The 16,419-nt window shown below is 36.3% G+C and overlaps 1 protein-coding gene across 10 annotated transcripts in view; it reads left to right on the top strand.

Annotated features, from left to right (window-relative positions):
- Positions 1 to 16,419, top strand: part of LOC119083775 (probable nuclear hormone receptor HR3) — a 126,043-nt gene that overhangs the window by 79,426 nt on the left and 30,198 nt on the right. For 3 of the 10 annotated variants that reach the window (XM_037193567.1, XM_037193565.1, XM_037193563.1), the window contains exon 1: positions 11,165 to 15,055. The exons of 5 other annotated variants lie outside the window; for them this stretch is intronic. In XM_037193567.1, the coding sequence (XP_037049462.1) occupies positions 14,365 to 15,055 (691 nt within the window). In that variant the 5' untranslated portion in view covers positions 11,165 to 14,364. Of the gene's footprint in view, positions 1 to 11,160; positions 15,056 to 16,419 lie in introns of those variants that run through there. 2 more of the 10 variants (XM_037193561.1, XM_037193562.1) reach the window with 2 other exon arrangements.

Below are 16,419 nucleotides of genomic sequence, written 5' to 3'. Positions count from 1 at the left end.
AATAGAGCCATCAATTGATTCGTAACACTCAGTATAACAATTTTTACTCATAGACGATAGGAATTTATGACACACAGCTTCACACTACACTTTGTGGCATGACAGGGCACCGAACTTCTCCAAACAATTATTCTTTTATCCCTAATGTTAGGTCATGAACTCTTGCTGTAGATCTGTGCGGCGACCTCTGTCTAAAATGGAGGCTATTTATACAGCAACTGGAAATATTACTGGTCCGAACTACATTTTAAAAAGTATTTTAGTACTGGCACTGTCACCTGGACTTCGTCCGGGATACACTGACAATCTCAACTACACTGACACATTGAACTCAAATGACACTCCTAACATTCCGACACTCCTAACATTCCGACACTCCTAACACACGGACACTTCTAACACACCGACACTCCTAACACACCGACACTCCCAACACACCGACAGTTTCAACAACACTGACACTCCGAATCATGCTCACACTCCTAACACACCGACACTATCAACAACACTGACTCTCCTAACCTAGAGGTGTGCGCCGATTTCAAAATAGTCGGCGGCGGTGCGCCGACTGGTGATGGATCGGCGGCGGCTCGCCGAAAGAAATTTAATGTCGGCGGCGGTGCGCCGATCGGCGCGCCGATAAATTTAAAAAAAAATCTAAACTTTCTAAAATAATGCAAAGACATTTGAAAAAGCGTGCGCAATCCTTTTTACGAACACTGAATTCTTACTATCTTGCAAACTGAAGAACTGAAGTATCAACCACGAATCCAAGTACAATCTCATTTTTATCTTTCGAATGTACAATCCCTGACCTTCATTTTAAAAACATCTGATTCATTGAATCCAAGAATGATTAGTGAGTTTGCCTAAATGACATATAAGTCAACTTATAAATTGGAAATTTTCAGTCACATCTTCATCTTCATACTAGATGTTCTAGAAGGTTACTTAAAATTTACAACTTATAATTTATATGTCATTTTCGCAAACTCACGATTGTCCTTTCGATTAACAAGGTTTTGAAAGAACAGGTTAAGACACTTTCGAGTTGATCACGAGAGCGGTGGAACCAAAATTTTCCTCTGTAGCGCCAACTAGGTTTGGAACATTTTATATGACGATTTCAACTTACAAAAAATAATTGTTTTCAAGTTGACTTTTCAACAATATGTAATAAGTGCGTTTGACAAATTTGGTTTCAACCGCCTTCGCGAGTGTATACCCTATTCTTTCAGAACCTTGGGAAATTATGAGTAACTGTCAGAACATCTAGTAGATTAAGAAGATGTGACTTTACATTTCCATATCTTCGATGTAGGAGTGAGATCGTAGTAGAAGGTTTGCGCCATAGAGTTACACTCGAGTGTTGGCAAGATGGCGCTTTTCTATGAAAATGCTACTTTTAAGAGGAAACCAGCATTTTGGGTGCCGATGCTCCTAATAATTGTATTCTTGTGGCCAGCAGCTGTTGTTTTTACTGCTGTTTTGACTGCTGTTACATGAGTACTGATGTCTGACATTTTGTGTCATTGAATTTGTGTTATGTTTGTTTGTTCTTAGAGTCGGTTTAAATGTGTGAATTTCGTTACAGTAATTGAATTAATAAATTTTAGGAACAAATTTAACTAAACGAAATAGTGAAAATTTATCAAATTAAAGTCAACGGTTTCAGAGTAAAAATATCACAAATTTCATTAAAGAGTACTACTAAATTGGTTCCGAAATCGTATCAAATTGTCGGTACAGGCGTATCCAATTGCATATTCGAGCAATTGAACAATCAGATTTTATGAATCTTCAGAAGCAAAAAAGTGCAATGGTTTGTTTTGATATGAGTCATCATAATTTCCGTTTTGACAGAACAACATATGACTCAGGGTTGATAAGTAACTACAAAGATAGGGTTGTCCATATAGTGGCCACATGGATAGATGATAAAACGACAAAACGCCATCACGCCAACTCTCGAGTGTAACTCTATGGTTTGCGCAAATAAGAGATTTTGATAAACATAAATGTATAAGTAATAAGTAATTAGTAATAAGTGCATTTGCTGAGCAGCATATAGCAACCTGACTTAAAAAATTAAGAGATAGAAACATTTGCTAAAACCTTGTAATCACGCACACACTGTTGTATATATATTTCAGTTTAAGTTTATATTGCCGCCCATTAAAATGGCTGAAAGCAATAAAAGTATAAAATTTCGGCGCGACGAAAATGAAACCGGCGGCGGCGGCGGCGTGAGCCAATATTTTTCGGCGGCGGCGCGCCGAAAATTTGGCCAAAAATCGGCGGCGCGCCGGCGTAAAATCGGCGGTGCACACCTCTATCCTAACCACACTGACACTCCTAACCACACTGACACTCCTAACCCCATTGACACTCCTAACCACACTGACACAATGTTTTACCTCTTTTACCTCTTACAATCGAAATACAATTGCTGGAGAATCCTGATTCTTAGAGAATTCTAATTCCAAGGGAATCGGAATTCCAGAGAAAGGGAGTTCCTATTGCTAGGTGAGCCTATTCCTATTGCTAGGTGAGACTTAGGTTTACTAAGTGAAGCTAGGTGACGCTAAGTGAAGCGAGGTAACGATCTTTCGGTTTTATTATGTAGAGATGACGCATCATGAGCGGCGCACAAAGTAGGTTTCATATTCGTAAAAATTCGGATACTGGTTGCAGTATACCAGGCAGGGCATATTTTTAGGAAGTTTTTGTTCTAAAAGTTTTAAAAGTTTCTTGAATTTCTACCATTTCTAAGAAAGATGTTAGAGAAGTTTCAGAAACTTATTTTAGAAATTTTGGAAATTCAAGAAACTTTCAGAAATTTTAGAAACAAAATGTCCTAGAAATAGGCACTGATACTAGCCGTATAATACTAAAACAGGCACAAATTCAACTTATAAATAAACTTGCCCATCCGTCACTCAACCACTATCTACGGCCATCTGTTGAACCTAAAATTAACTGACCGGCGCACAAGGCTAGTTCTGTTGCTAGCCCGCCGAGATGATTATGCAATATGTTTGTATCTAAGCGGCAAACGAGTCATTAGAATTCGAATCAAGAGATTATTTTCGATGATTTTTTTTTTCTTCATACGTATAACATACCTGCATGAATATATTCGTACGTACACAGCGTACAACATTAGCTGAATTTTTTTTTAACAATTAATTAAATGAACATCAATTTTGCCATATCGCAATAAAACGACCGTGCACGTTTCATATATATATATAAAGTGTGCATTACGCAATGTTGCATATAAATATTATTCAGAATCTCTTAGTGCTTTTTTATAAAGCCACAGCCGAACACACACACAATAATTTATAAACAATTTTGATTGCGATGGAAAAAAAAAATTATTTTACAACCAATTTACATGTGTAAACAGCTATACAAGGACATTTGTCTATCTGCGATACATAGACTCGCTACTCAATTATAGTGCTAACCTGGGTAGAAATAAATAGAAATAATAAAAAATAAAAATAAAAATCGAGTTGCTTTTTCATTGAAAAGTTCGTTGATACCATAACCAAATGTCTAACATTTATGTTATACAACAACATGGAATCATGAGCATTTTATTAGTCAGTTGATTTTTTGCATTCAAGTTTATATTTCAAAGTTTATTTTCGACTTTTATAATTTATGGACAAGTTTAAACAGCACAGAGGTTCGGCTTTTTTTTTCTGCCTCTCCAATATAAATGAGTTGTTGGACATTTTAAAGCTTTCATTTTTTTAAAAAAAACATTTTCGATGTGGAGACGAGTGTATAGTTATGTGGTCGAACATTTTTTTATTTTAATTAAAATTCGCGTCTATTCGTTTAAAAGCAATGCAGTGTTTGCCATAACATTGCATGTCACTATCCACGAAGTATGTGAAAATTGCTATGGCAACAAAGACTGGCGAAATCTTCATATTTGATACATTACACCAAACTGAAGTTCTTTTCTTCTTTCCCTTTTCGCTCGTTTTCAGTCAAACGTTTTCTTCTTCTTTACTGACCCTACACACAATAGTGTACGCGACAATATTCGTCACAACAACACCAAATGCCAAATTTCTGTAATGTCACCTCCAAATTTCATTCATAAAATCAGATTAACTGTCACTTTCGCATCAGCAAAATTGAAATTTTTTAGTCCAGTGACTATCCAATACAGCAATTCAGCACATCAAAAATCCGATGTAAACACTGTCGACGTAGTGTAAACGTAGTATGTTGTAGCGCAAATTTAGCATTTCGGTAAGATTTATAATTGAAAATATTTAAAATCTTGGGTCGTCAGCACTGGAAAACTCGCATACGTCGTTGCGTAAAGGCATAGCCCAATTCAGAGTCGTCCGTTTAGTTCATCCGTGTACTTGACAGATGTATTTTAACAATATAGCACGTGTTAGAAAAGGTGTGGCCTCACAATTTCGCTATTGTTAAAACACATCTGTCAAGTACACGGATGAACATTTTTGTGTAAACGGATGAATTTATTTGAGACTGAAAGCATCTTTAAGTATAGTTTTCACTTGAAAAGAGCACTCCGTTCAGACTCCGTTTACATGACAGTTATAAAATAGAACAAAGGAACTGTCACGTAAACGGATTAAAAAATTGAAATAAATTCAATTTCCACTCCGGTTGCGTCACAGTTCTTTTGTTCTAATTTACAACTGTCATGTAGCCGGAGGCTAAACGGAGTGCTCTTTTTAAGTGGAAACTATACTTTAGGCTGAAAACAAACGATGGCATTGAAAACGTGTTTTGGTCCTTGTTTTCATGACGAATATGTCGAAACTGTCAAATAAAGTTAGAAATTTCTCTATCGAAAATTGCGATTGCTGCATCTGTCAATGAAAACTTGGACCAAAACACGTTTTCGATGCCTCGTTTGTGCTGTCCCTTAGAAAACACAATTTTACATTTACCAGATTTTTAAATGTCATCGACGTAAGCGAAGTATGCCACCAGCCGGTGAAGGGTGAAATGAAATTTTGACGCAAAATGTATCTGTCAAAATTTTCCGTTCGTGTGGACGTATGAGAATCGAAGCAACTAGCAGGGTAATAGAGGTTTTTACCATGTCAAATAATACCATTAGCAACCTTAAGAGCAATTTTGCAATGTCCATCTGCTGGCTATATACTTGACTGTACGAACCTAGTAAGTTAAATGCTTTCCAGTTTATGATATTTTGGCGCAAAATTTAAATCTAAAATGGCGAATTCAAATTTTTCGCCAAAATATCATAAACTTCAAACTCTTTATTGACGAGGAACAGCGATGACTTTGAAAACTACTGAAAATGATGAAATAACTGAACCAACTGTTAGTTTGTTATATTCCTCACTTGTAGCAAAGGCTGTTGTCGGTAAAATGCCTCCATGTATCAAGGTAATTCATATTCAGGTTCCCGCTGAATTTCAGTTCAATTGGAAAACCAGGTACGCCCGACAAAAATTCGATAGATTCTGATTTCGATGTTTCTTTAAGTCAAATTTCCATAAACACTGATAAAACATTTCGTCAACATACGTCCAGCATGTATGAAATGGCTGGCAGACAGCTTCATTTCTGCCTTACTTCGGATATGTATATTCCAACGTCTGACATTTATATATCATCGTGTCACTCGTATGTTTATACGTCGAGCATGTACGATATACATGACAGACGTTGGAATAACATAATAGGACTGGGTTCTGACTCAATCACATCAATTGTGTGCATAATCTGTTCTATGTGCGCGACTGTAAATGTCAAAACGGATGGGTTCAGTCCATTCAGAATTTATGTTGATTGAAGCGAACACGTGACCAATTTCAACCAATACGAATCGCTCATGGAATGCTAAATGGTTCTCTAAATGACGTGCTTCTCTAGAGTCAAAATTGTTGACTTGGTGATCTTTCGTAAAATTTCGATTCGTTTATGAAATTCGCGAAAATTAATGCTGGTTGTGGATCAGTCAAGCATTTGATGCCCCTTTGACATGAAACATTTTTCAATATTCGCCAGATTCGCTAAGTAAATTTTTGTTTTCTCACAAAATACCTGCTCAACTGACGTGACCTCTTACAACATCCCCTTCATTTCAATGGCAAAGCTATTTCGCATAGTCGAAAAATGGCCACTAACTGCTAAACCGCATATTGTTCCCTACCATCTACACTACATCTAACTGACATCACATTCGACTATGAAAAATTTGAATATTCAATCAACGCTAACAATCATACAACCAACAGTTCACATACGAAAATAAAAAAAAAATTATAAAAAAGTGTGTTACGCAATTCAACTTTGCACGCATTCAAAATTCAAGTGAAGTGAAAGTTGAATATTTTTTTTTCGTTCGTTCGTATTCATATACATCAGCAATATAAAGCCATAGTCACACAGCTCAATATCGTATGTGTCGTGATTTTGTTGATTGAATAGATATAATACTTTGATGTCATTCGTTTATTATTTGAATAATAACATTGGCCGAGTGAAGGGAGAATTGTGGCCGATCTGAATGATAAAACCGGATGAAAATCATTAGCTTCACATCAAATTCGTTTTACGAGGGATGATGGACGATTTGACACTCTCTTTTGTCTAGGAACGTTTCAAACGGATAATAGATGGCGCTGCCACAGATGCCTCAGCGCCATCTGCTATCCGTTATCGACAACAGATTTCAGATTTATCAGTACATAACTTTCGATATTTTTTTCCTTCACACCCCATCGTCTTCAATTTTTTTATGCATGGCTTATTCCCATGCTTGTATGCACGTCCGTTACGAATAGTCTTATAGATCAACATTTAAGTAGCTGTCACAAATTCACTCCATACTTTTGTTACTTATCGTAAAGCTTATCTGGCGAGGAAGGAAAAACCTCCACAGGTAGATAAGATCCACAATCTTGAAACTATCTGTAACTACCCCATTCCGAAGGAAAAACAATTGTGCCCTGAACATCCCTCATTTCACTAACTATAGATTAAGATTGGCTCGTCTAGTTCATGTTTACTCCGTAGATGGAAGTACAGGGTTTCAGGAGGTTTCAAAATTTAGTTTTTTCATGTTGGTGTCAAATACTTAACTGTCCAAGGTCTTCAATGTGTGAAAGGTATCCTTTTTCACCAATCAATCAGCATAGCCTTCCTATAAAAAACTTAATTTGATTTTGACAACAGTGCTTTCACTGTCAGTAAAATTCAAATCTTAATTTGTTTCAGCTGTTTTTCAGCTGCTATACGCATACAAACAAAACTACGTTTACATAACGATTTTACAACACTACCAGTAACTAGTTCATCCGTATTTGTTTTTGTGAGTGTCTAAATTTCACTGACGTCGACTGTAACTCTGAAATCCGGATAAATTTTGTTGTTTTTAGATCAATCCTATTAAGTCGCTGAGATCAATAGAAAACTGAGTTGACATGTTATATGCATAGAAAGTGTAGTCTACTTTTGAAAAATTTCAATCGTCGATTATAATCGTTTGAAAACGTCAGAAGTGTCGCGATGTAATCATTCAATCTGTTACTTCACTTGCTTAAATTGTCTACTTTTTCAGTGATGTCATCAAATTATAATCGCTAATAACTCGACAAGTATGCATAATTTAGAGTTAATAGTGTGTTCTACCCCCACTATTGACTTAGAAAAATGCTTGCTTGTCGAGTGATATTAATCTGATGACAGCACTGCAAAAGTGTGACGTCATTTGTTTACAATCCCTTATGTTTGAAGGAAAATCTTTTACTTCATCCGTTTTTCGCACATTTCGCTATAATAAGACTTCATTAGTCCGAGATCCCCGTTCACTTTTGTCGTTGCTGTCGATAACACAGGACAACCAACTACCAATAAACAATTAATAAATGCTGATTGTGGTGTTAAACATCGTCGAAATATTGAATTCGCTGTGCGATGAACAGACTTTGCGTAAACATTGTGTCGAAACGATACAACAATACGTACTTGATTGAAAAGCTGATAATCAAATTGCATACAAAAAGATAACAAGAAATTCGATTGTTGTGTGCATTATGATGGATTTTATATATACCCGAGCGACGTATTATCCATATCACCTTAAATTGCACAAAATCCACAAATCGTATGACGACATACCGTCACCTTTAAAAGCAAACAAACAAAAAAGAATGAATCCGCGCATATATAGATTTCGTGATTTAAATCTTAATGGCCACATGGAATCCCAACACACCGAACAACACACCACATCAACATAATTTCAGAGTGTTTAGCGTTTGACGTTGGATTTATTCTTTTTTCGGATTTTTATCGTTGATAAGAACACCGCAGCAATTAAAACAATTAAAATAAAGAGAAAAAAACACAGCCAAAGCCAACACATTATTTCTTTAGTTAAATGCTGTCCGTGTGCCGGTATTCAGTGGAGAAAAAATTACTTTTTCGAATATTCGTTTTTGTTAGGTTGACATTTCATATACAAACTGTACCGTCAGTAATACCTGCCAGCTCATTAACGACAATACCACAACAAGTACCGAACCGGTGGTCGAACCGGACGAATTAGAGTCACAAAATGCTTCGAGTTCTCCAATTAAATTAATTAAAATTTGATTATTTTTACAAGCTACAAGCAGAACAGTCCGTATGATCTGGAATTTTGATTACGTTCCGCAAACCCAGTGAAATAAATCGACAAACATTTTAAATGGGAATTTTACCGATTTCTGGGATACAATTGGAAATTCCAGATCAAACGGACTGTTCGGCTCGTTGCAAAGATTTTTTTTAAATAAAATCAGATTTTAATTTAATTAAAAAAGTTTGAGCGTTTAACGAATACTATACCGCGTACCAGCTGGTAATCGGTCAAATGGGTGTTGGTAATTTATGTGGTTACAGCCAGTGTATGCATATAAAATTCAACTTGACCAAACAAAAACAAAAAATTTCTTTAGTTAAAAATGCGGTCCGTGTGCCGGTATTCAGCGGAGAAAATACAAAATGTCAACGACACGCTACATATAATAATAAGACAACTACTCTCCAACCCTCCACATAGCTACTTACTCTCTCTCTTTCTCTCTCATTTTTTTTTCGTCTTCCTTTTTTTTCATTTTTCGTGAAGAAAGTACTCTCAGCAATAAAACCGTCCACATACGCTGATAACTTTTATCAATAAAATTTGATAACAATCTCCGAAGTGTGATATTTTTCTGTGTGTAAGGTGGTGTTCGTTTAGGTCAACGACCCATTGACAATAGGTATAAAGTGCGGGTGTGTGTTGTGTGTCATTTATACGGAGGAGAACAACCAAATGTATACGTACGTACACACGATAGGAGAAGTGTAATGCCTTTAAGATGTTGTGTGGTTGCGTTTATTATTATGATGATTACATTTTTGGTGTATTTTCGTCGTGTTTGTGTATATAATATGGATTTCGTTATCACCATCTCAGTATAAAACCAGAGAGTCGTGTAATGTATTCATATGTACAGACGAAACAATTAAAATCGAAACGAAAATACTCCATTCATAGACGGAAATAATGCGATGCCAGTGACATGTGTCAATTTAGGCAGCAAAATGGAATTTTCAGTGTTGTTGTTGAATGCAAAACTGTAAATCGATTTTTTTTTTGTTGTCTTTCGTTTTTCGTATATTATTTATAGAAACATTCAATTGTTCTAGCAGAGCGCCGCGTCAACTTTTAATATTTATTAATAAATAACTTATTCCAATTTGTATTGTAATACGATTGATTTCAATTGACAGTGGCGCGCACACAATGACTGACTGAGTGGGGTACAAAAATGAATGAAAAACAAAGACAAAAGTTCAGAATTTCATTGAATTTGATGGTGCACCGATTTTCAGTCTGAACATTACTACTGCTATGTAGTGAAACGGGTTGGCAACACTGAGTTATATTTTGCTTAACATCTATCAGTGCTGTCAGCAAGATCCATTTCAAATGACCAATGGTCTTCTAGTCATTGAAGGAATTTGGTTGGCAACACTGGGTTACATTTTGTTTAACATCTATCAGTGCTGTCAGCCAATGAAAGTACAGAACAGGTATGGCCGATCGGAAAATTCACCTTAAACGCATTCATAAACTATGTCAAAATAATATGAAAATGAGTGCGTTTAAGTGCGTAAATCAAATTTTTTTGTCCTCCGGGCGAACGATCGACCATACCTGTTTTACACTTTCATTGCTGTCAGCCAGATTCTTTTTCAAATGAGCAATTGTCTAAGGTAAATTTGCTTTAACTTCTATCAATACTGCCAGCCAGATCCCTTTGTCAGACCAATGGTCTTATCATTTGAAAGTGACTTGGTTGTCAACACTGAGGTAAACATTTGTCAGTGCTGCCAGTCCAAAGATCATTTGAAAGGATCCCGGTTGGCAACAGTGAGGTAAATTTGTTAAACATGTGTCAGTGCCGCCAGCCAGGTCCCTTTTCAAATTACCAATGGTCTAGTCATTTGAAAGTATTCTGGTTGGCAACACTGAGGTAAACTTGGTCAAACATTTTTCAGTGATGCCAGCCAGGTCCCTTTTCAAATTACCAATTCACTTATAGTTCGGACGGACCATCAGATTTTCTTTCTTTGACAATTTTGCATTTACTGCTGTTAAAAGAATGGTGAACATTGGCTAACTTCGAGTGCACATTTAAGAGCTCTTGGAAAACAAAATTTATTTTCCGTCAGCCAAATGTCAATAGAAACAAAATCAGCTGTTTCCAGCCTTCTAAATAAAAATCTGCATTACCGCTCTCTGAGATACCATCATCTGTGCAGTGATTACATTGAGTTTAAACATCATTTTCCCTCACACTCCTGAGTACATAAGCTTCGCAATGTACGTGTGTAGTAATCGCTCTGGAGTGTATGCTCATACGAGTGAAACTCCAAATAGAAAAGCCTAACTATTGCGTTTATGAAGACGAGTCAAAAAAAAAACGTAAGTCGCAAATGATACCCGCGCCCATGTCAATGTAACCAGCAGAGCACACATAGTCTGTGTGTGGCTCCTATACACCATAATACAATAATACACACATGCGCACGGGTCGTGGGGTTCGCGCATCGCGCTCTCAGCTGGTCCGCTGGTATATGTGTGGCCAATGTACTGTGTATCTCAGTGTTGGCGGTACCGTTGAATCGAATCGCTTCCTACTTCCAGATAGTCGCGAAATATTTTTATATTCGACAAAAAAGAAGAAAAGAATTTTTTTTCGTTCGTTTCGTTGGTCGTTCATTTCTTTCTTGTTTTACTTCCCCGTGTATTCTTTTTGTACATAAAATACGTCACACCAACACACACACGAAACCGTGAAAAGAAAGGAAGGAAAAAATGTTTTAAATACAAAAAATCAGAGTTTCTCCCATATGTATTTAACAGGATCCAAAAGAAGAAAATTGGAAGAAAAAAAATATTCATTTCATGTCGTGTCTTGTTTAGTCTCCATGTCGCTCCAATGTGTATTGTGTGTGTGATGCGGTATCGTCGCGAGTGTTTTTAGCCTGTGATTAAATTATCATTTTTTTTGTTAAATTATTTTTCGTTCAATTTGTCTATGTTCTAAAAAAAACATAAATTCCTTCATAACCCATCGACAACCGTATACAGTTTGGTGTTTCATTTGTTTTTTTCGGTTGTTATTATTTTCTATAAATAGTTTGCCATTTTATCCGGATTAAAAAAAAAATAGAAAAAAAAAATTAATCGAAACCCATCATCCAACCACGTTTATCAAAAACCATTGTTACCGAAATGGGTATATAAGAGGATTACAACGATACCGATTCGGATAACACACCCCGAAATGTGTTCCTTGTTTAATTCTTTACTTATTAAAGTTCGGGTTATTAAATGACCAAAGAAAATGCAAAGTGAAGAGAGCAAAAAAAACCGAAATATTTTCGAATAAGAAAAAAGATTCAGTGAATCGTATTTTCGAGTAAATACAAATTTTACGTACACAAATATTTTATATATATTCCGAATGAAAAAGTTCATTGACACCGTGATCGCGCACGCAAACCAACAGAAAATATTACATTTGTGATTAAAAAAAATGAATTTTTTTTTTCGTGTTTGTATTCTAAACTCGTTATAAATACATATGACTTGACTGATGTACATAGGAATAACAATTCATCATTTTTATTGTAATAACATGTTGTGTTATATAGAATATATATCTTAAACCGAGAGATATATATTATGTACGGTAGATGTGTATAGCCGAAAAATTATATTGTAAAAATGAAGAGAGAAAACATATATAATACGGACCGACCGACCGAAAATGATAATAATTATTGTAGTAAAACCAAAAAATGTTCTTTTTTTTCTTCTCTTCGTTATAAAGCCATTATGAAACTGTAGTTTTTCTGTGAATGACGGTACACATTTAAAACTCAAAAAAAGAAGAATCGAGTCTGAAAACGCGGGTTTTTGAACGCGAGAAGACAGTACACATTGGCTGTCAGATTGTTTTTTCATATTACAAATTTCGCAAATAGATAAAATTTGATAAAAGAATCCACTTCGTGTGCCTTATTTTTCGGACTGTTAGACTGTTACGAACCAATTTTCGTTTTTTTTTTGTTGCAAACGGAAGAAAATTTAAATATTTTTCGTAAACCAAAAATGAACCCGATACAAAAGTGACAACCGAGATGAAAAGAACCGGGCGCTTTAAATCAACCACCATCATCACAACCATTTTTTTTAAATTCATTTTTCCCAATTATTCACTAGTTATGCACATTCCTTTGCTCGTTCAGTTATTTTGTTGTTGTTAGTTAAATTAGTGTAAACAGGACAGCCAAGGTGTCGTTTCTCTTTCGGCTGAGTGAAACGATTCGTCATGAAATAGGACAAACATTTTGGCGGTAAAATTGGGATCAGATGATCTGTTTCTTCTATCCGGACATCCGGGGCTGTTGCTGATTTTTTTTCCCATTTTTTTTAAGTTATGCGTGAAGGGTTTATCGAAAAGATAGACAAACCTGTGCACTGGGTTCCAGTGAGGTTACAGAGAATTTTAATTTTTTATCGAGCAAACGTATAAGATGTCTCGATTGAAAATGATTAGAAGAAAACTTCGTCAAATAATGACTTCACCTGTCTAACGGCTCCCATTCAAAAAGTCTTTTAATTTGGCGATAGCTCCTAGATTTTATATTCATCGATAATTTCGGCTCCCTAAGCGCATCTTGATTTTGAGGCTCCTAGAGTTGTAATTTATCGATTACCAAAAATATTCCCATTCATAGTCCTTAAACTTCGTAGAACGAGTCTAAGAATTCGTCTAGAAACTAGTCATTTCGTGTCAGAATTTTAACGTGTGGTCGTTTTGACCGGCAGTCCACTCAATAAAATTTGCAATCAATTTTAACAGTTTGATTCATTGTAAGACCCATGTAGATCATCTTTCAGACGTAGCCTCACTTACGTTTCGTTCAGTCCTTCATTTGTCTGAGATTTTCTGCTATCGTGAATGACATGTCTTACCATGGATGACATTTCAAACGTCCTTGAAACAAATCCCATTGAAAATGTTTTATTGGTTCATGTATCACCGAGACAGCAATCTCATTTATCGCCCACACCTCACCCATTCAAATTAGGGTTCAATCATTTTTTTAGTTCATTTCAAAGTCACTGCTACTGCTGTCCGGTAGCTTTGGTTTGAACGGCACTTGAACTTTCATTTAGCTTTCGGTTTCATTTATTGTGCTTCACTCGAATGAGTGTGTCGAGTCGATTTTTCAGTTTTTTTGTTCTAGATCTTTTCAATTCTAAAGGCTGGACTGCTTTTTGATGAATGGACAGTAAGATCTTAGGGGAAAAAGGCTTTGTTCTGACACCAAGTGACCCAAGTGTAGTGAGTTGATTTTGAACATTTGATGTGACGAAATCGGCGACACATATTTGGGACATGTTAGGAATCATGCTTTTCCTCCTTAAATAATCTTGTCCATTGACCCATGCGAACAAGCGGCAAAAGACGGTCCAACCTTGGTGCTTATTGCAATAAGACTCAATGTAACTCAATGTAACTCAATCTCTTTGTTTGTTTGCTTTGAATATCGGGCAACGACTTTAATACGCTCCGGAATAGTTAAAAAAAAAAATCTCGAAACCAACTGAAGTGCAATTGAAGTGAAAACATTAAACTTCTACAAAACAACAAAATAAAAAAACAATTTCGCTCAAAGCTGCTGAGCTGTTAAATAAAATGACCGATCAGTGTATAAGACTTTTCTATCCCACTTAACCCTTGCGGGCTGTTCGAAAATAAAACCGTGACACAAAACATGGAAAACGAATTTTCCGATTTTCTCAGCCAAAATTGGAATGAAAAATTCAAGGCAGCTACAGCCGCAACCCATCTTGATCAACTTCAACAAAACCCACGCGAAGTACAAAAACTAACCAACGGAAATGTGAACACGAACCATAATCGACTCTTTCTGGACGAGCTTAGTTCGCTACGATATAATCAACATCAACAGCAGCTGCAGCAGCAACAGCAGCCACAACAACAACAACAGCAACATCATTCACAGCCTAACCGCAACAATTTGGGTGCAATTGACATCAAAGACATTAAAGTATCGTATTCACCACCGCCTGATTTGCATCAACAACAATCACTACGCCCGAATGCTACCAATCGTACCTTGAACCCGTCGACATCTGTCGACATAAGACTCAGTAATTTAGTATCGCCTACGAGTACATTAAGACTGCCCGATGACACAACGATTTCGCGAAGTCAACTGTCCACATCCAGGGACGGTTCGCAGCATTTGCATCCAGCATCGACCGCAACGACATTTACGACCATCTGTTCGTCGGTGGGAAATGGAAATCAGGAAATAGCCGACAGTACAACGCCACCGCCGTCGATACAGAGTACGAGCAGTTCGGGAACGAGTATCACATCAATGCTGGCGAATGCTTCGGGTTTGGAGCATGATAAGAAGGCAGCTAATTCCATCAGAGGTATGAGTTGTTGGACATTTTAATTTCTAATTTTCGGAGAAATTATAAGGAGCAACGGAGAATTATTTCTTGTTGTTCCCAAACCCACCACCCATCTACTACACTCTACAGTTAAATAAGACGCAATACTGTCTGTAATTGCCATTTGTCTCAACTCTTCTCGTCTCAATTAAATTTTGTAAAATTAGCACAGTTCTCTCGCGTAATGACATTCCTACAAGCATAACAGTATCGACAAGGTCATACAGAACCTAACACTTAATATGCAATTAACTTAACTTGACGGTGAATAAATTGATATCTCGCCTACATGTAGGCTGGAGATATGAACACAAATTCATCCTCATATGGAACCTTGGTAAAAACGGCATAAAACTCTCTGCATTGTTTCAACCGACGAAAATGACTCGCGAATTAATGTTCTAAAAGGTTCAGTGAGAAATCTGTATAATACATTACGTAGGACCTTAGATAGGAGACCATCAACCTGTTTCGTAGTCTTTTCGTCCTTTGACAAACATTTTTTGAGTTCACGAACCACTCGACTCGAATCTTTTCTTTAGTTGCCGAACCTGTTAATGTCTTGATATTTTCGCACTTTACATTCGAAAAAATCACTTTGAATTTCCAGCCATGAAATTAATCATCTTTCAATTAGCAACTCACATATTCCGCATATATTCTACCGACTTGAGCCACCCCGTCATCACACACGTTCAAACATGATTTTATCGTTCAAGCAATTTTATTTTCGTGACTTTTGTTTAATTAGTGATAAGGCAGAATAATTACAACGAATCGTTTTGTGTCCATACTTTCTTCGTTCAAAAATGTAAGCTCAAAATGTCATTGACATTTTTAGCGCTGCAAAAGGTTACACCTGTTGTTTTATTTGCTTTTCTAAAAATGAATTAAAATACGGAACGAAACAAAAAAAATTTCCCTGTTTATTTTTCGCGGTGTGTAACTCATTAACTTATTAAGCGGTCGTCAAAAAAAAGAGAATGACGTCATAACTGCGATAGCTACCGTGGTGTAAATAACGAATTTATGCTAATTGTGACAATTTACCAAAAAAATAATTATTTTCTGAGCATTTTTTGCATTGCTAATTTTGGTTTGTAGAATGTAATGTGTCAGGCCCGTACTTACCATATCTCCGGACAATGACCGATATAGTTAATTGTTAACCTCTCGGGAAGAAAATTGGAAATTCCAACAAGAGCGAAAGTTTGCGCCCAATGCGAAGCGAAGTGACAGTTTCGGTGGAGAAAATGTCTATTTTCTACACCGAAAATGTCATCAAAACAAATGTCATTTTCTATTGACCTTTTGAGTGAGTAAAATTTTTTATGCCGAATTCC

This window comes from Bradysia coprophila, unplaced genomic scaffold (genome assembly GCF_014529535.1).
Source record: "Bradysia coprophila strain Holo2 unplaced genomic scaffold, BU_Bcop_v1 contig_70, whole genome shotgun sequence".
Lineage (NCBI taxonomy): Eukaryota > Metazoa > Arthropoda > Insecta > Diptera > Sciaridae > Bradysia > Bradysia coprophila.
Note: the sequence above shows the minus strand (reverse complement) of the source record. Positions and strands in the feature narration are given on the sequence as shown.